The 19,233-nt window shown below is 46.6% G+C and overlaps 1 protein-coding gene, 1 long non-coding RNA gene and 1 pseudogene across 4 annotated transcripts; 1 reads left to right on the forward strand and 2 right to left on the reverse strand.

Annotated features, from left to right (window-relative positions):
- Nucleotides 1-32: 32 nt before the first annotated feature.
- On the forward strand, nt 33-18,726 carry POU5F1 (POU class 5 homeobox 1). 2 transcript variants are annotated; one of them, XM_081183141.1, is made up of 5 exons: nt 33-756; nt 10,266-10,380; nt 11,748-11,878; nt 16,008-16,172; nt 16,990-18,726. In XM_081183141.1, exons 1-5 carry the CDS (start codon nt 121-123, stop codon nt 17,278-17,280), a joined length of 1,338 nt encoding a protein of 445 aa, XP_081039267.1. In that variant the 5' UTR covers nt 33-120; the 3' UTR covers nt 17,281-18,726. The 2 variants fall into 2 exon arrangements, with proteins under 2 accessions (XP_081039267.1, XP_081039268.1); XM_081183142.1 differs by having other exon boundaries at nt 16,011-16,172.
- Nucleotides 3,992-4,722, reverse strand: LOC308579669 (cytochrome c, testis-specific pseudogene; annotated as a pseudogene). The gene is made up of 2 exons: nt 4,689-4,722; nt 3,992-4,312 (listed from the first exon to the last, which is right to left on the reverse strand). The product of its transcript is annotated as a cytochrome c, testis-specific pseudogene (transcript).
- Nucleotides 6,957-11,752, reverse strand: LOC308581394. Its single transcript, XR_014005048.1, has 3 exons — nt 11,669-11,752; nt 7,874-8,987; nt 6,957-7,080 (listed from the first exon to the last, which is right to left on the reverse strand). It is a non-coding gene; the product is annotated as an uncharacterized lncRNA (long non-coding RNA).
- Nucleotides 18,727-19,233: the final 507 nt, after the last annotated feature.

A 19,233-nucleotide genomic window follows, 5' to 3' on the forward strand; every position in this document is an offset into this window, starting at 1 on the left:
CATCAGTTTATCCACACCTGGGTTCCCACCTTCGGATTAAAAGCAATAACTCTGCTTCCTGGACACTTTTGAGTTTAATAAGCACCAGCCTTTTGGAAAAAGAAAACAACCAAGTTTGCCATGGCTGGGCACTTGGGCAGAGAGTTAGACCGCCCCTATCCTTTCCCTGTCCAAGGGCTTCACCTTGGCAACATCCCTGCTGTTCCTCACCATGAAGCTGGTGGAGGCTTCTTGCCTGAAGCCTTCAGTGGGGCAGCCCCTGGGCAGGGATTTGGGTTCAGGCCCGACTACGGGCCTCCGGGAGGGATGCTCGAGTCCCACCCTGGCGGAGGAGAAGCTCCCCGGACTTGGTACCCCTTCTCTGCTGGAGATCCCTGGAGCCACCATCCCGGGGTGATGATGGGGGCTTACGGGGTCCCTCAGCCCGGGGAAGCTGCTTGCCAAGGCCCAAAGCCTGACATCAAGGTGGAGCCTGACTTTGAGCAGCCGGGCCCCTCCTATGTGCACACCTGGGCAGGTGGCTGCCTTGTGCCGAACCCCTCGGCTTGCATTGCGCCTGGAGATAGTGGTGGAGCTGCTTCACCCGGCGAGGAGCCCCAGCGCTCCAGCAGCCCCGCTAGCCAGGATGATGATCTGGGCAGCCTGACTGGCAGCGAGGAGACCAGTCCCCCGAGTAATGGTAGCAGCAGCCCAGGTGGGCAGGCAGCCTCTGGAGAAGTCAAGGAGGATGGTGGTGGCGGCGGCAGCGGAGATGAGGTAAGGATGCTGTTGTGAGTCTGGGAACCCCAGGGGGAAGAGTGAGGGACATAAGAAACGGCCTTCTGAAGAGTCGAGCCCATCTAGTTCAGTATTACCTACACAGGTTGGCAGCCGCTTTCTACAGGATTTTGGATTCCCAGCCCTACAGATGGATGGTGAGAGAGGATAAGAATTACGGAAAGGGAAATATGGAGAGTGTTCAACAAGTAAATGGTGCAATGGACTCGCCTACTTTCCACATTGCTCTAGCTAGGATTGTCCTGTCTTGTCAACTTAATTGGGTACCCCATAATTGTTGTATGAAGTAGGGAGTGAATATCTATGTCTGTTTTCAGCATGCCGCAGGTCTTAAAGCAAAGGGTGGTCTGTCTGGGGGAGAGGAAAACCAGGACATGGTTAAAGCCACAGAGTCTGCATTCGTATCAGTCTTAAAACGCAAAGGGATTGGTGGTAACTACCAGGAATAAACTTGGAAATGAGATTTCAGTGGCCCAGGGTTTGTGCAAGGATCTGAACTGTTATGATTCAAGTCTAAAAAACCTCTAGCCTCTGGTTGACTGTTTTCTACTTCAAGCGGTGTTGTGGTTGGGCTATACTTAATTGCATGCATGAGGCAGGATGGTGACATGTTCTGCATGTAACCCCCATAGGGTTGCAAGGTTAGATGATGGTGTTTCTGGGCAGGTTTGAACCCCAGGACTTTCTCTTCAGAATGTAAGCTCTGGGTTCTCCAACTACTACTTGATTTGATTACATACTAGAGCCCTGCTGGATCAGGTCCATCTAGTTAGCCTCTTTTGCCAGCAGCAAAAGCTCATAAGTAGGGCATGAATCCAGCAGCCTTCCTTGTTAGTTGCCAATAACTGGTATCCACTGGTAGGCTTCCCCTGTATCTGGAGGTTCTGCCTAGCTCTCATGGCTAATAGCTGTTTATATCCCACCTTCATCTCCAAGAGGCTGATGGTGGTGTGTGGTTCTCTCCCTTCTCATTTAATCTTCACAACAACCCTGTGAAGTAGGTTAGGCTGAGAGGCACTGGCTTGAACTCTCCTTTTCCCCAGGTGTTCGCAGGCCAACGCACTAAAACCGCTAGGAGAGATTAGAAGCATCTTGATAACAACGCAGTGATTAGTACGACATGATTTATTCTTGACAAATCCATGCTGGCTCCTGCTAGGTTAATCACTTTTTTGATTGAGTTATTAACTTAGCAGATTGTGGCAATTGCTTGATGCCATGTATCTTGTTTTCACCAAAACAGCTGACAAAAAGTTTTTGTTAAGCGTGAGCTGGAGTATATTACTGTTCACTGGATTCACAAATGACTGGGAAACTGTCCTCAAAGATTGTTGAAGAACAAGAGCAAAATGGGGGGGGGGGAGAGGTTTCGTTTGGGGTGATAAGGCCTGGACCTGATATACTTTTATGTTCTTATCAGTGGCTACAGTACTTAGAAGAAGGGATAGAGGGAATCTTTATCACGGACAAAGTGATTGAGCTGAGGACAGGGTGTGTACCTGGTTTGACAGTAGTAACAAAACTATCTCTGGGTGGGACATGCATCAGATATCTGAAGAGCAAAAACTTGTTCTCTGCTGCCCCAGAGGGCTTTTATAGGAGGGAGATTTTCCTTGAGTGTTAATGGAGCAGTTCAGCAATTACCTAGAGGAGTAATGAGCTCTCCCTCAGTGGTGGTCTCCAAGCAGAGACAGCCCTTATTGTGACGTTATATTCTCAATTTCCAGTATGTAGCAGGGTGTTAAACAAGATGACTTATGAGGCCCCCTTTAGTTATAGGAACCTCCCCTCATTATGTGGCTTATAGAGATACTTACTGGTGGCCTCAGAGTTGCCGGGAAGAATTCCTTAGGATTTTATTTATTTATTCCAAGGACACGTCTGAAAACCTAGTGCCAGAGTCCACTGAAGATTTGGGATATCTAGATAGTTCGTTCTATCCCGTCATCTCTGCAAGCCTCTCCTTGTGCAAAAGTAATCAGTGTTGCTTATTTCCGCTTGTGTTTAAAATGGAAAGTTGCTGTGGCCCACGGGCATTCATTGATCACTGATAAACTCTCCAAGCTCAAGATCTTGCCTCTTGAAAACCTTACAGCCCACAGCCAGATGGCACATATCTTCTTCTTTTGCAGGTGACTGCATGGCCATTCCTATATATTCTCTCTGGAACGCGTCCTGTTTCTATAAATGAGACACTGTAGGTGGGAGGAACTGTGTTTGTTTTAGTGCAAGTGGTTTTTCTTCTCCTCATCTCGTCTGCCCCGTATCTCATATCTGTGGTGTTGGGGTGGCTTTTCTAAGTCTCCAAGCTAAGGACTAAGCAGAAGTGGATTGTAGAAGTTTATAATTCCGAGCATGGTGAAAGGCAGGGGCATTCCCCCCCCCCTCCATACCATAATTCTAGTCACCCAGCACAACTGATTGGCAGTGGGGTTAAAACTTATAAAGATCAATGCTGGATATGTGTCCTGCAAATGCTTTCCACTTTAAATGTCCTGTCAGATGGGATCAGGGCTCTCCCAATATGTCCCCTTAACTTATCCTCTGCATGTGTGTGCAGTGCTATTTCTGACACCCATAAGGTTTACAGTTTCTGAAGTTGCTTTTTACTTGAATCAAGGTCAAAGAATCATTTTTGAGGGTCTAGTACAAATGGTTGCACTCTCTCTCTCTCTCTCTGTCTCTCTCTTCCCCTCACATGACACCACAATCCCATATCATCTCGTGATTCGCAAAAGTAAATTTCTGTTTTGAGTTCTGAAATTGCGTTTTCTTCATAAATCGCACCATGGCTTACAATGAGCCTTTTCAGTCATTCCCTTAAGTCTTTCCCTCCTTTTATCAGTTTTGTTGAACATAACATCCAGTCCAAAGAGGAGTCCTGCAAAATTTGATGTCTAGTTTGATCATTAACTTTTGGTTGATCCCAATAAAGGTATTTGTCCTGCTTTTTGTTTTTTGACAGAGAGGGGTTGTCTTTTTTTAATTACACGATCAGGAAACACTAGAGTCACCCTGACTGTACTCATTCAATTCTATAAATTATAATGCAAGGACAAGTGCATACGTTAAGAATCATACGTCGTCAAAGCTCTCTGGCTGAAGGATTTTTGAAGTCGTTGCAATATAATGCATGCAAAAATGGAAAGTTTAAAAACCAATCTCATCAGAGAGTCATTTCCATTTGTAAGGTGAAATAAGGCATTAGAAGCCATTAATTAGAAGTGGCCTCCTTAAGGCATGCTATTAAATCCATCCTCTCCCCATTCTTCTTAATGCCAACAAATGTCATCTTAGTTCCTGGAATATACCGTACTTCCTGGGGTTTTCCAAATAAACCAGCAGTGTATTTTCTTCCCAGGTTATACCTTTGCTTTTGTTGGCTTCCATGCAAGAGGAACCTTCGGCTTGACCGGTCTTTTGGCCAAAAAGACCATGCAGATTAGGGCCAGTTTTGTGCTTGCCTTCCTTTCCAGTTGTGTGGCACTGTGAACACTGATTTTCTGAACACTGATTTTCTTGCCCTTCTCAACATCTCCCACGGCACGCAAAGTAGAGGAAGGGATGCAAAGTCGTTCTGTGCCCTGTGCTATCAGGGTTCTTCCCTGTTTTGATTCCTTAGTCCTGCTGGCCACATGACCCGGAAAAACTGTCTGCAGACAAATTCTGGCTCCCTCGGCCAGTAAAACGAGATGAGCGCCACAACCCCAGAGTCGTTCACGACTGGACTTAACTGTCAGGGGTCCTTTACCTTTATGCATTAATGGGGGGGGGGGCGGCGGCACACAATTTCTCTTCCTCCCCATTCTGTGCTTTGCATCTGCTTCTACGTTCCAGAAACATTAAGAGCAAAAACCAAGCAAAAAAAGGTTCTCAATCCTGATTTTTTCTTTCCAAAGGGCTCTAGGCACGTTCCATGTTGCATTTGAAATTCTCTTCATTCATTCAGCGGTGCTTTGAATTCAAAGGCAGTTTTCTCCTACCCTATTGCTTGGGAATAAACATTGTTCTACCTCGTAGAAAATGACAACAACGTTTTTAAAGTAAAAATTATAAAAATGACACCCATAATCATGTGCTTGCCTCCAGACTACAGTGGTAACTCTAGTTATGAACTTCATTCATTTCGGAGGTCCGTTCTTAACCTGAAACTGTTCTTAACTAGAGGCGTGCTTTCGCTAATGGGGCCTCTTGCTGTTGCTGCGCTGCCAGCACACTATTTCTGTTCTCATCCTGGGGCAAAGTTCTCAACTCGAGGTAACTCTTCCAGGTTAGCAGAGTTTGTAACCTGAAGCATTTGTAACCTGAGGCGTTTGTAACTCGAGGTAGCACTGTATAAGAAAGGATGCTATTGCCATGTGAGGCTACAGGCTTCCTGGGAGCCCAGTTATGTGTGGGAACTGGCAGTGGTTGCCTAGTGGTGAGAAAATGCACTCTGTATGTGCTCAGAGGTGTTTTACTGACATTACTGGGTAGGCCTATACCTAAATTTTCCTATCTTGGGAGAGGTCCTGGCTGGCTGTGCAGGATATTTGGCTTTAAATCCTGAAACAAGTATGGAATAAAGGGAAACTTGGCTTTGAGTGAGGACTTTCCTGGTAGTGGCACCCCGTTTGTGGAAAACCCACCCCAAAAAGGCCTGCCAACACCTTCTTTGAATTGTAACCCACTGTTTACATGTTATGTCATGCTGTGAAACTGAGTTTATCTCTCTGCTGACCATTTTTACTGCATTTTCATAAATGGATTATATATCCACATAGAGAACAAGGTTGTTTGGCAGCTGTATAAATGCCACCAATAGCTGTTTCTCTCCGAACTTTTTCACACTTCTGAAATTCAGAGAAGCTTTGAACCCCAACCGGCTTTCAAAAGAGGAACAGTCTTAAGGCCAGAAATAGTGGTGGCAACCTTATGTTGACGCAGTTCAAATAACTGTATTGGAGGCACAGTTGACTTGTTATGCTAAAATCGTCTCCTGTGATCTCCAGGAGATCTGAGGGCCTTTGCAGCTTTGGGGCTGTTGTTTGGCCAGCCTGCTCCAGAAGTGAGTTCATACCTGCACCAAATAAATATTTTTAAAATGCTAAAGGGGGCGATTGTAGAAGTGTTGCGTTGCGGAACAGGCATTCTTTATTGGGTGCAAAATATCTTATCTGCAATGCCAGCCGAACCCTGCCCAGAGGTATCTGCACTTGGGTCCAGTCCCCTTGCCCAAAGATCAATGGAAGTGGGATGGGCGGGGGAACACAAAAGACCCTTTTAATCTACTTTTGCTCTTTCTGAAGGGGGGAAGGACAACACCGCCTTTTCTAGAAGAAGGCAAAATTGTCAGAAGGCAAAAGTTTTCACTGATGATGTTGCCAGGGTGGGGTATGGGGGGGCACGAGAAGGGCCCCAGCTCATCTTTCAGGCTGTTTACCCTGCTGTGCTGATCAAGCTACAGCTTTTAAGCTGTTTTTTCACTCTTTCCCCCCTACCCTAGTTTTTTTGGGGGGGGTGTTTTTTGAGGGGGGAGCGCAGGGGAATGGCTCTGCTGGTACTTCTCAGGTTGCAAAATCCTGTCATGTATTTCTTTAAAAATGAGAAAGTTGGGTGGGTGAGAAATGGTGTTCCTTGCCTCCAACCACAATTACTATTACTTCTTGTTCTTAATACACATTCATTCCAAAGTTACACTACATCTTTGTCTGCTGCCATAATATCACAGAACGATCGCGCCAATCCTCAGTTCCTCATCACTGTCCTGTTGACTCGACAAATACCCTCAATAGGAACCCAACTACCGATCTGATTTACTGTTACTGCACTGGACTTTTCCTGTATCTCTCCAGCCTTTCTTGATCCATCTTTGCGTAAAAAAATCTGGCTTTGGCCACATTTGCCTCACACATTTAAAACGCTACGACAGTGCTTTAATAAAGAGTGATGGTTTCCCGCAAAGGATCCTGGGATCATTTGTTATGGGTGCTGAGAGTTGTGTCAGGAGACCCCCTATTCCCCCTCACAGAACTACATTTCCCAGCTTTCCCTGGAAAGAGGGACTGATTGTTAAACCACTCTGGGAATTGAAGCTCTGTGAGGGGAATTTGTGTGTGTGTGTGTGTGTCTCGCCTAACAACTCTCAGCATCCTTAACAACATCTTTACAGCTGCCATAATTCTTGGAGGGAAGCCATAGCTGTTTAAAGTGGTATCATAGCACTTCTGAATGTAGTGGTCTTAGAGCAGGCGTAGGCAAACTCAGCCCTCCAGATGTTTTGAGACTACAATTCCCATCACCCCTGACCACTGGTCCTGTTAGCTAGGGATGATGGGAGCTGTAGTCGCAAAACATCTGGAGGGCTGAGTTTGCCTATGCCTGTCTTAGACACTCCAGGTCTTTTGACAATGGAAGAACTCCCAACCCTTAATTGTGTGGGAGATTGGCACCAAGAAAGAGGGCTACTTCAACCAATCTGGGGTAGCCAATGTGGGACCCTCCAGATAGACTACAGCTCCCATCATCCCTGGTTGTAATCTGGCTGGGTTGATGGGATCTGAGTCCACAACACATGGGAGTGTACCATGTTGGCTATCCCTGGCCTAGGGACTGCAGCATGACCGTCTGTGGCAAGATGGGGAAAGTACACTGTTGAATAGCAGAAGGCTGGGAACAACACCCAGAGCAAAACTTGAGTCAAAGAATGGTGCATAGCCTGTTACATGTCTTTGAGGTCTTGTTAATCTCCTTTGCTTCTTGTAATCTCTCTCTGGGCTGGTGAGGGGTGAAAGATAGCAGAGTAGGAACCCTGTCTACTTCCTTGCGCAGCGCTTTGTGTATGCTCTTGTGAACCTCAGTCCTTATTTTGGGGTGGTGCTTCAAGTTCAGGCTAAAAAGAGGTACCGGCAATGAGAATTCTGGCAGTGCTTGCTTTGAGACACACACACACACACACACAGAGAGAGAGAGAGAGAGAGAGAGAGAGAGAGAGAGAGAGAGAGAGATCCGATTTAAAAATCAGATGTTCCGCCTGCCCTAGAATCCTTTCTCTTTAATGCTAAAGTGTGTGAGGACAAACCCAAGTAGCTGGTGATGGATAAAAGGCTCTTGGCACATGTTGTTGCTTAGTCGTGTCCGCCTCTTCGTGACCCCATGGACCAGAGCACACCAGGCACTCCTGTCTTCCACTGCCTCCCGTAGCTTGGTCAAACTCATGCTGGTAGCTTCGAGAACTCTGTCCAACCATCTCGTCCTCTGTCGTCCCCTTCTCCTTGTGCCCTCCATCTTTCCCAACATCAGGGTCTTTTCCAGGGAGTCTTCTCTTCTCATGAGGTGGCCAAAGTATTGGAGCCTCAGCTTCAGGATCTGTCCTTCCAGTGAGCACTCAGGGCTGATTTCCTTAAGAATGGAGAGGTTTGCTCTTCTTGCAGTCTGTAACGTCTCTTAACCTTGCTGATAATCTCACCAGCTCAGTGTACTCTCTTATTTTGTTTTGCCATTCTTATTTAGATGGAATATCCTCTCCCTTCCAGCCTTTTGCGATTAGAATTATGGCAGCAACTGTTACATACGGTGGCAGTGCATTGCAGTTGATAACAACAAGCAGACAAATCTTCACCAAGACCCTCAGCAGTTTTCAAGTGGTCTGTGAGGAAGAAAGTTTGGGAGCCCCTGTCTTAACGGATGTTAGATTTCCCTGAATTTTCCAGTTCTTAGATAAGCGTTGAAGCATCTCAGGTGGTTCTGTGGCTCCTAGGGCTGCTTCAAGACATTGGTTGCCTGAGGTGTTACAACAAATTTCACCTTGATGTGTGGGGAGAAACAGACTAATATCCAAAGCTGGCCAAATTATTTGCGCACCCAGCGGAGAAAATCTCTCATGTCAGGGTCTATCTGATAGTTTTACATTTTCTGATTCTTCATCTTGGAATAGAACCTAGAAGCTTAACTTACTACAGTCTAATTTTTGTACTTCATCCCCCCCCAAAAAACCTTGTCCCTATTTTGTTCTGTTTTTAGTTGATCGAAGTAACAGAATCACTCAAATAATGCACTTTAGAAAACATTTTTTAAAAAATAAGATAAAATATGAAGTTGGAAAATGGGGTTCCTCATTCTGTCCTACCCTTTTTTTCTGGGAAGGGTCGTGATCAGCTCTGATGGGCCATCAGACAGGGACACATTCAGACAACCATTTCATTCTGGCCCAAGGCTAAGGCGATCAGCTCCTTTAGTTCAAAAACAAAACATCAATGTGTTTGGATTCCCCTGGTATTTGTGAAGGATATGAGTTTATCAGAGAAGCTATTTGCTTGACTAGACTGGGAGAAAGATCTATTCGGTGTCTGAAGAAAGATAACATATGCTAAAGACTAGTCCTGCAAGTTTTAAGTGATTAGTCATCCTCTGAGGCAGCAGTATATACAAAGAAAAATTCTTCCCTGGGGGGACTTTCCCCCACATAGTCCCAGCACCTGCTCATTGGCAGACCAGTCTGGGAAGTATCCTCAGACACACACTCAGTTCAGTTACTTGATCTGTCCCTGTGAAAAAACTGGTCTGACTGCCAAGAAACTGACTGCCATGTGGATTCCAGTATCATCACTGAGAAATAGGTTTATTCATACACGTAACTTTGTCCCAAGGCTTTTCAGGCTAATAGGGCCTGGTAGCTGATCAGTGTCATTCCCTCTGCACATGAGTAATATGTTTGTATCCAGATGCTCTTAAAAACACACACACACAAGGCAGGAATATTCCGCCATTAAGAGCTAAATTAGCTTTGGGGCTGAGAGCCTAGACTGTTTTGGTGATCAACTTCTGATAATGCAATGTACACTTCTAATTCACAAAAAGTCTGTCACACACACACACACACACACACACACACACACACACACGGGAGAGAGAGATGCAATCAAAATTATTTGACCCCCATTGCAAATCAGGTTTATTACCAAAATTGCTGACTTTCAGCTGTTTGCAAGGGGCAAATTGAACAAAAGCAATTGAAATAGCTACCATGGATGCTTCTAGTGCTTCCCCCCCAAATTACAACTTAGGATACTGGCTTCTCCACTATATATGCAACTATATACGACCGGTCTGTTGAACGGAGTTGATGAGAAACTTCTCATGAGCTGATGGCTTAGCCCAGTGGCAGGAAAGCTGTGGCGCTTGCTGCAGCTTTTGTCGTCCCTGACCACTGGCGACGCTCGGTGGGCCTCATGAGAATTGTAGTTCAATAGCACGGCCACACGTTCTCTACCCCTGGCTTAACGGGTCAGAATCTTAAGTCTTACTGGCAAACTGGGGGAATGTTGGTGGTTAACTGGTGACCAATGGTTTAGGCTTTGAGGCCTGGGGGCCTGAGTGGGAAAGACAGCTACAACCTCTAGCTGTGGAGGTGAGATGGCCGTGGTGTTGATTTGATGTGTTTTTCCCATAAACAAGCCGTCCCTGTTCTGTTTACCCAAGCCCACCTTTTCTCCCTCCTTTCTCCCTAGGTTCCTATTACTACCTCAGAGGATCTGGAAGAGTTTGCCAAGTTGCTCAAGCACAAAAGAATCTCGCTGGGCTTTACTCAGGCAGACGTGGGACTGGCCTTGGGTCTGCTGTATGGTGGGTATTTTTCAGTGTTAATTAATTAATTAATTAATTAATTAATAATACCACAAAGGAGACCTTTCAGGTGTTCAGTGTGGGAATCCAGAAACAAGTCGAACACAATGAACTTATTCCCCTCCTCCAGATATGGGGGTAAGCAGGTGGAAATGCTTATTGGGCTGGACCAGGCATAGGCAAACTCGGCCCTCCAGATGTTTTGGGACTACAGTTCCCATCATCCCTGACCACCGGTCCTCTTAGCTAGGGATGATGGGAGTTGTAGTCCCAAAACATCTGGAGGGCTGAGTTTGCCTATGCCTGGGCTGGATCAACACATTTTGCTGGCTGAGGCAGAGCAGCAAGTTGCATATTTCCTCTGCCTGAAGCCAAGGTGCATATATACTAGTGGTGGAGGGGTTGTGCCTCTGGTCGGGGAAACATTGTGCTCCTCCTCGGGTAGTTTTTCCTCTGTTGGTCCCCCCCTGCATTTGTCTCTCACCTGTGGCTCCCAGAAGCTGTCAGCATGCAACAGATCAGGCATAGGCAAACTCTGGCCTCCAGATGTTTTGGGACTACAATTCCCATGATCCCTAGCTAACAGGACCATTGGTCAGGGAGCAATGGGAATTGTAGTCCCAAAACTTCTGAAGGGCCAAGTTTGCCTATGCCTGCAACAGATGGTGGGGTGGCTCTTTCTAAAAACTCCTGCAGCCAAGCTGGTGCCAAACGTATTGCTCTGCTTTCCTTTGGACCACGTCAGCGAGGCCAAGAGGGGTGTATCTGGGCAGCCCAGGACCTTTAGACACACTTCCCAGGCTTCCCCCTACCCCCGGGGAAGGCCTGGGTGGAAAAATAAGCCTGTGGCTAGTGGTGAAAACTCACAAGAGTTATCACAGATCCCTCCTTTGGAGGCAACTGAACCAGGAATGGCTGCCTCCAATCTTGGGCTGCCTCCAATCTGAGTCTAGGCTGTGTTTTTCATTATTATTATTATTATTATTATTATTATTATTATTTATTAATTTTTATTTGTATCCTACCCTCCCCAGCCAAGACCAGGCTCAGGGCAGCTAACACCGGTATAAAAACAATTGATTGAAATACAACTTAAAAACAAGATTAAAAAACAACATTAAAACGCCGCCTCATTTCAGTAGGAACTCAAATCAAAAACATTTTTTGGGATGAAAACGTCAAGTCTTCACCAAGGCCAACTATCCAGACTGGTCCTACGTGGGCCAGGAAAAAGCCCGGGAAGTCCCCAATTATCATGCAGAGTTATCCTGTTGCGTTGCCTGCCTACCTCTGCTTCTAGCGCACTCCCTGCATTCCTGTCCCCAAATCTGGTTTTTGCCTGTCTTCTTCTTTTCTCCCTCCTGCAGGGAAGATGTTCAGCCAGACCACGATATGCCGCTTCGAAGCCTTGCAGCTCAGCTTCAAGAACATGTGCAAACTGAAGCCCCTCCTCCAGCGCTGGCTGGAAGAGGCTGATTCCAACGAGAATTTGCAGGAGGTGAGCCTTCTGGAGAGAGGGAGTTGAGTGGCATGAACCTGGGGCCGGGGAGAAGTCATCATCTGGGTTGCTAAATTATTATCATCAAACCATTGCTTGCCACCCTGCCTGGGGCTGCGCAGAGTTTCTTTGGCAATATTGATGGGCTTCTGTATACCTGAAGGCTGTATACCCCCATCGTTCAGCCCGGACACTGAGATCTAGAGCCGAGGGCCTTCTGGCAGTTCCCTCCCTGCGAGAAGTGAGGTTACAGGGAACCAGACAGAGGGCCTTCTCGGTAGTGGCGCCCTCCCTGTGGAATGCCCTCCCCAGATGTGAAGGAAATAAGCAGCTATCTTCTCTTTAAAAGACATCTGAATGCAGCCTTGTTTAGGGAAGTTTTTAATATTTAATGCTGTATTGTTTTTAACACTTGATTGGAAGCCACCCAGAGTGGCTGGGGAAACTCAGCCAGATGGGCGGGGTATAAATAATAAATAATAAATTATTATTATTATATTATATCCAGCTAAATCAGGGGTCAGCAAGGTTTACCTTGCCTGGGCTGGTTCATTCCAGCAGAGATCCCTCTGTGGACCGGATTGCGTGCGCATGTGAGCGTGCGCACGCCTGCAATTATCTGCATCTGCGCAGTCGCGATTTCCGGCACCGCGTAAGCGAGTCCCTGCACTGTGCTGCGCCAGTTTAGCACAGCGCACGGGGACTCGCCGAGAAGGTGGCTCGGTTTGGGGGCAGCTCGTGGGCCAGTTAAACAACCCCCGTGGGCTGCTTGTAGCCCATGGGCCTTAGGTTGCCTACTCCTGAGCTAAGTCATTGCACACACAGTTCCACGAGTGCAGCAGAATTCATTTCCCTCTTATCTCCCTGCACTTCTTGAAAATTATACCAGAGAGTAGGGGGAGAAGCCCTAGAGCAAATCTAAGGGGTGCAGCAGCACCAGGAGGAAGGAAAAGGAGGAATAGTTTCTATGCACTCACGGAAGTTGTTTTCCACATGCAATGATTTGGTCTGATGCCATTCTAAACTATGTTGCCCCAAAGAGATTACAGTCCAAAACAGTGATAAAAATGTGTTAAATTTATAAGCCACCCTTCAATAATAGAAGTTACAGGGAAGCAGGCAGAGGGCCTTTTCGGTGGTGGTGCCTGCCCTGTGGAACGCCCTCTCGTCAGATGTCAAGGAAATAAACAACTATCCGACTTTTAGAAGACATCTGAAGGCAGCCCTGTTCAGGGAAGTTTTTAATATTTGATGTTTTATTGTGCTTTTAATTCTGTTGGGGGCCGCCCAGAGTGTCTGGGGAAACCCAGGCAGATAGGTGGGGTAATAATAAATGATTATTATGGGAATATCAAGGTGGTATGCAGCATAAAAAAATAAATGCCGCAAAACTAATTACAGATGGCTGCTACAGCAATAAAAATACGGGGCCAGTAACTTCTAAGTGGAGGGAAAGATGGGGTTATCTAGGGGGCAATGTGGACAAATACTGTCTTAAGGCTTCATCATCGCATTTGGGAGTGAGGCTGAAGAGAAAATAACAAAGCCAACGAAGGAAAAGTGGATTTGAAGGAGGTGAAGGGGATACCATTTGCACATCTCAAGGCGGGCAGTTTAATGTTCAGGGATAAGGAGACTGGGCGAAGTTGTTTAAGGGGCCTGGATAGTTTTTTTGAGGGGGTGAAGGTCATGGGCAGAGATCAGGGCCGGATGTAGGTTTGATGAGGCCCTAAGCTACTGAAGGTAATGGGGCCCTATATATGTCCAGCTGTCCTTTGTCAACAACAAATTGTCACTGTTTTTTGTATGGTAATTTATGGACCTAAGGGAACCCTGACCATTAGGTCCAGTCGTGACCGACTCTGGGGTTGCGGTGCTCATCTCGCTTTATTGGCCAAGGGAGCCGGCGTACAGCTTCCGGGTCATGTGGCCAGCATGACTAAGCCGCTTCTGGCGAACCAGAGCAGCACACGGAAACTCCATTTACCTTCCCGCCGACCTTCTGATTGGCATATCCGAGGCTCTGTGGTTTAACCCACAGCGCCACCCGTGTCCCACTAATTTATGGACCTAATAGGGATCTAAAGCCATTTGCATAGAACAAAATATGTATTTTATCAAAGTAATTGCTGAGCTGAAATACAATTAAGAAAAAGTATATTAATAGTGAAATTATTTTTTGGGGGGCCCTAAGCTATAGCTTGTTTAGCTTATACGTAAATCCGGCACTGGCAGAGATACAAGAAGCAAGGATAGGCTTTGGAAAGTAAGGCAAGGAGTCCATGCTAAAGAAGGGAATCCAGTAACTGACAAGAAAAAGACTATCTGCTTATTATTATTTATTTCATGAAATTTATACGCCGCTTGATTTGAGGGTTTGGGTTTTTTTTAATTTTTTTTACAAAATATAAAAGCCAAAACAACAACAACCCAGTGTTGCGGGCAGAGTGATAGGAGAGCTAAATTATCTTGGCAGTGGAGTTAGAGACCGAGATGCGAGTGTGCCAGGCCAGGGAGATGGAGGATGAACAGACTATTAACCAGAACTTTAGCTTATAAGAACAGAGGAAGGATGTGCGTGTGGAGTTCACAATACTGTGGGAGAAGAAGGGCAACAATTTGGCAAATGTGAGTTTGTGGTGTGTAAGGGGAGAGGAAATGAATCCAAGGCAGGTCTTGATGATGATGATAATAATAATAATGATAATAATTATGATTTATTATGTATGCCCCACCCATCTGGCTGGGCTTCCCCAGCCACTCTGGGCAGCTTCCAACACAATATTAAAATACAGTAATGCATCAAACATTAAACGCCAAGAGGAGAAAGCTCAGAGGCGATCACTTGGGAGAAAATCATTCGAACTAGGAAATCTTAACTTAAGATTCTGTATCGTACACGCAGTGCAGAAATGCCACCATCCATCCCCAAAAGAGAAGTGGCATGGGCTTTGGGGGCAGCCTCAATATTTGCAGAAGTACAATCCTTTTAAAGAAAGCAAAGAACACCTTAAGCCTGAGGAGGACGGCAACAACTGAAACAGCCCAGTGGGGGCTGAGAACATAAGTTGCGCCCATGCTGGGTTAGGCCAGGTATGTAGGGTGTACAGTGGTACCTCGGGTTACAGACGCTTCAGGTTACAGACTCCGCTAACCCAGAAATAGTACCTCGGGTTAAGAACTTGCTTCAGGATGAGAACAGAAATCGTGCAGTGGCGATGCAGCGGGAGCAGGAGGCCCCATTAGCTAAAGAGGTGCTTCAGGTTAAGAACAGACCTCCAGAATGAATTAAGTTCTTAACCCGAGGTACTACTGTATATGAGAGGAAGAGAGAGGAAGCACTTCAGAATTTAAAGAGCGAGGAAAGCTGGGGGGGGGGCATCTGGGGAAATGGTGGTATATGAAGGGCTTAGAACAGATTGAAGCACAGTGGACAATTCTGATATTGGAGAGGGGGAGAATAGACTAGAGTAGAACATCAAAGGTAAAAGAGGCTCTAAGGTAAAGGTAGAGGGACCCCTGACCCTTAGGTCCAGTCGTGGCCGACTCTGGGGTTGCGGCGTTCATCTCATTTTATTGGCCGAGGGAGCCGGCATACAGCTTCCGGGTCATGTGGCCAGCAAGACTAAGCCGCTTCTGGCGAACCAGAGCAGCGCACGGAAACGCCATTTACCTTCTCACTGGAGCAGTACCTATTTATATACTTGCACTTTGATGTGCTTTCGAACTGCTAGGTTGGCAGGAGCTGGGACCAAGCAATGGGAGTTCACCCCGTCGCGGGGATTCGAACCGCCGACCTTCTGATCGGCAAGTCCTAGGCTCTGTGGTTTAACCCACAGCACCACCCGCGTCCTAAAAGAGGCTCTAGGATTTGCCAAAACGGCTATCGATCAGGGTGGCGTAGCAATGTTGGTTGGTTGGCTGGCTGGCCAGCCCACAGGGTGAATATACTTCAGAATTATTTGACCGTGGCTTACATTGGGAGGGAGTTATCGAGGCTCCCAGCGCCTCCTTGTGGCTATGCCAGTGAGCGCACACAGGAGGAGCGTCACTGATGGGAAGGGTGGGTTGTTGTGGGTCTGGGTTGTGGGTTTGGCAGCGTCACCAAACATGGCTATCCCTTGTGCAGCAGCTGTGCTCCATGGAGTCTGCCATGATCCAAGCCCGGAAACGTAAACGTACCAGCATTGAGAACAGCGTGCGGGGCACCCTCGAGTCTTACTTCCTGCGCTGCCCCAAGCCCAACGTGGACGAGATCGAGCAGATTGCTGATAACCTCAGCCTGGAGAAGGATGTGAGTGACACCCATCTTTCTTCACCCTCCCAAGCGCCTGCTACTTCACTACTCCTGGCAAAAAAAAAAATAATAAAAAAAAATATTTTGCCATCAAAATGAGCCCAGTCCAACATGACGGGCTCAAGCTCCTGACAGTATTTGGTGGGTGGGGTATAATATTTATCTACTGATTTGTTGCCATTTATAATATATCCGTCTCTAGCCTACCCCCATGAGTGCTCAATCATTCATTCATTCATAGCATTTTTTCCCCACCTTTCAGCTGTGAAAGCCCTCAGAGCAGCTTACAAATCAATTAAAAAAACAGCAGCCACTCCTCAGGCTTACAGTGTCCAAAAAGACCTAACTCAAAAGAAAAAAGGACTGGATGATAAACGAGCAAAATTCGCACCCAAATCGCTGCAGCGTTTAGGCTTGTCCAGCAAATGCTTTCTGCAAATCTTGGGGTTCTACCACCTGGGGCCAGATCTGAACATGCAGATTAAATTATTGTTTATTGTTTGTTAAAATAATGCCTTTAAAAAAAAAAAAAAATCGCTTCTGACGTTTATTATTCAACAAGCGAAACATGCAAGCAACACAAGTCCCAGCACTCCCGACTTTAGAGTTGGGGACTGAGGCCATGGAGTGTGGGGGGTGATTCCAAGAGACTTTGTGTTCCTGTTCTGCAATGCGCAAGAGAGAAGGTCTTGCAGAACCCTCTGGGGAGACGAGAAATGGCAGGAAGGGGGTGTGGGTCAAGACAGAGGAAGTTGCCTTGGCAGTAACCTATATATGTCTTCTTCTTTTCTCCCCCTTTGCCCGCACCTTGTAGGTTGTCCGCGTCTGGTTCTGCAACCGCCGCCAGAAGGGCAGGCGCAACTTAGGGGCTGGCTCGCGGGATGATTACGATGGGCCGGCCCTCCCGCCTCCCTTCCCTCATGGCGCGCGCCAGGCTCCGCCCCCCGGGCTCGGCCCCGCCCACCACCAGCTGGGCCCACCCCACCAGGGCTACAATGGCGCTGCCTTTGCTGCCCTGTACCTGCCCCCGTTCCACGAAGGGGACGCCTTCGTTCCTTCCCCCTCTGGCTCTGCTGTCATGGGCCACCCAATGCATTCAAGCTGAAGAAACCCCCCCCCCCACTTTTAAACAAGTTTCTTCCTCCTAAGCATTAGTCGGGAAGAAGCCCCTCAGGCTACTTCCTTGCTTTCTAACTAAGGAGCCTTTAAGAAAGGGGTTGTCTAATTTTTGTCTTTTATTTTTTGCTTTTTAAAATCAGGCATGCAGGACTTCTTGGCGGTATTGCAATTTTGAGGGGAAACGGGCGAGGCATCTAGTTTTTTTTATTGTAATCGTGGTTTTAAATTGCTGCTCATCACACTCCCAAGGCGAGAAAATGGTGCCCCTAGAACACGCATAGGCAACCTTCGGCCCTTGAGACTACAATTCCCATCATCCCTGACCACTGGTCCTGTTAGCTAGGGATAATGGGAGCTGTAAGCCAAAACATCTGGAGCGCGAAGGTTGCCTATGCCTGCCCTAGAAGCATCAATGGGGACTTTTAACAAAAAGAGTTCTAGTTTGCTGGAGCCATCTTTTTAATCTCCATTGTATCACTACAATTGTAATCTGGACATAAGCTCTCTTTCTCTCTCTATCTCCCCCTCCAAGACTGAAAGAATTGACAGCAGCCTTTGCCAATCTGCTGCCGTCCAGATGTTTGGACTACCATCCGTCCCAGTCAGCACAGCTGCTCTGTCTTGGTCTGATGGGACTCGTAGTCCAAAACAGCTGGACGGCACTGGGTTGGGGAAAGGCTGATCTACGGACTTTAGCAGCCGGAGAAGAATCATGCTTTTAAGTTCAGCATTTTAAAGAAGCATTCTCCTGTTGAGATTGGTGAGGCTTAGAAGTGCTTTAACAATGGCCTGGTAGACAAACAGCAGTTGAGATGCAAAACTTAACACTTTGATTCTGCAGTTGACAACTGGGTGGTTCAGTTTTCCTCCATGCAACGGAAATTCCCGGGGAGGATAATACTTCCTTCTACAGAAGAGCTATACAGAAGTGTACAGTCCAGATCGCTTTTAGAATGTAGTGTCCTCTTCTGTGTTAACTAGGGCCGGTGCTTAGGTTGTGGCCACCTTTCTAGAAAACCTAGGTTAGCAGGTCCCCAGGAAACCTTTTAATCTGGAATGTCTCCCGAAATGGATTGTCTTTTAGGCCTCCTGACTGTCAAACCTCAAAGTAGATTTTGTTCTAGGCACTGACTTCCTCTCTTGAGCAAAGAATGCAAAGTTAGTTTTGAAACCGAAGTTAGTTTAGAAATTTGTGTGTGAGAGAGACTGATTGGAAGAGATTGGGATACGTGAATGCATATCTTTCCCTGAAAATTTAGGACGGTCCTTTTGGTGCTCTAGCAGAGTTTTCCCCAACCCTGGGGCACTCCCACCATCCCTGACTATTGTTCATGACGGCGGTTGCACTCCAACATCTTGTGCAGGCCCAAGGTTGGAAAAACCACTCTAGAATGTCTACATTGCTCTAGAACGGTTGGTGCATAATAATAATAATTTAAAAAATCAGCGCCTTTCCCCCCAAGGGCATTTGTCCCTTTTTTAGAAATACCTTGCCTTGTTCACAAATTGCGGCAAACGTCTGAAACAATTCCTTTAAAAGAGAAAACAGTGAGAGGCATTTGATTTCCTCTTCACTTCCTTTCCCATTTATTTGCTATTCAGTATTTACTATTGCCTCTAGTATGGGAGAAGCACGGTTGTTGTTGTTGTAGTGGTGGTGTTCTTAAAAGAGGCCAAATTATTACGGATCATTTATTTTTAAGTTTTGTAATGTACTCTTGGCACTCTGAACTGTATGCATGCCATTTCTCATAACAGACCCCTATTAAAAAAAAATTGCCAATCATATTGTGTGTCTCGTTTTCTAAACCAGGAGCACACTGACTCCTACCAGGTTGGTACACAAACCAGTTTAGTCATCCTTGTACCCCCATTGCATTCTCCGACTTTTCTTCCTACACGACCTGCCATCTAATTTTCTCATCTGAACAGGAAGAGG

Source organism: Podarcis bocagei (assembly GCF_964188305.1).
Source record: "Podarcis bocagei genome assembly, chromosome: 2".
Taxonomy (NCBI): Eukaryota; Metazoa; Chordata; class Lepidosauria; order Squamata; family Lacertidae; genus Podarcis; species Podarcis bocagei.

Coding starts and splice junctions, on each gene's coding strand:
- POU5F1 (XM_081183141.1), top strand. CDS start 121: ATGGCTGGGCACTTGGGCAGAGAGTTAGACCGCCCCTATCCTTTCCCT. Junction 11,879..16,007: donor CCAACGAGAATTTGCAGGAG/GTGAGCCTTCTG, acceptor TCCCTTGTGCAG/CAGCTGTGCTCCATGGAGTC. Junction 16,173..16,989: donor ACCTCAGCCTGGAGAAGGAT/GTGAGTGACACC, acceptor CGCACCTTGTAG/GTTGTCCGCGTCTGGTTCTG.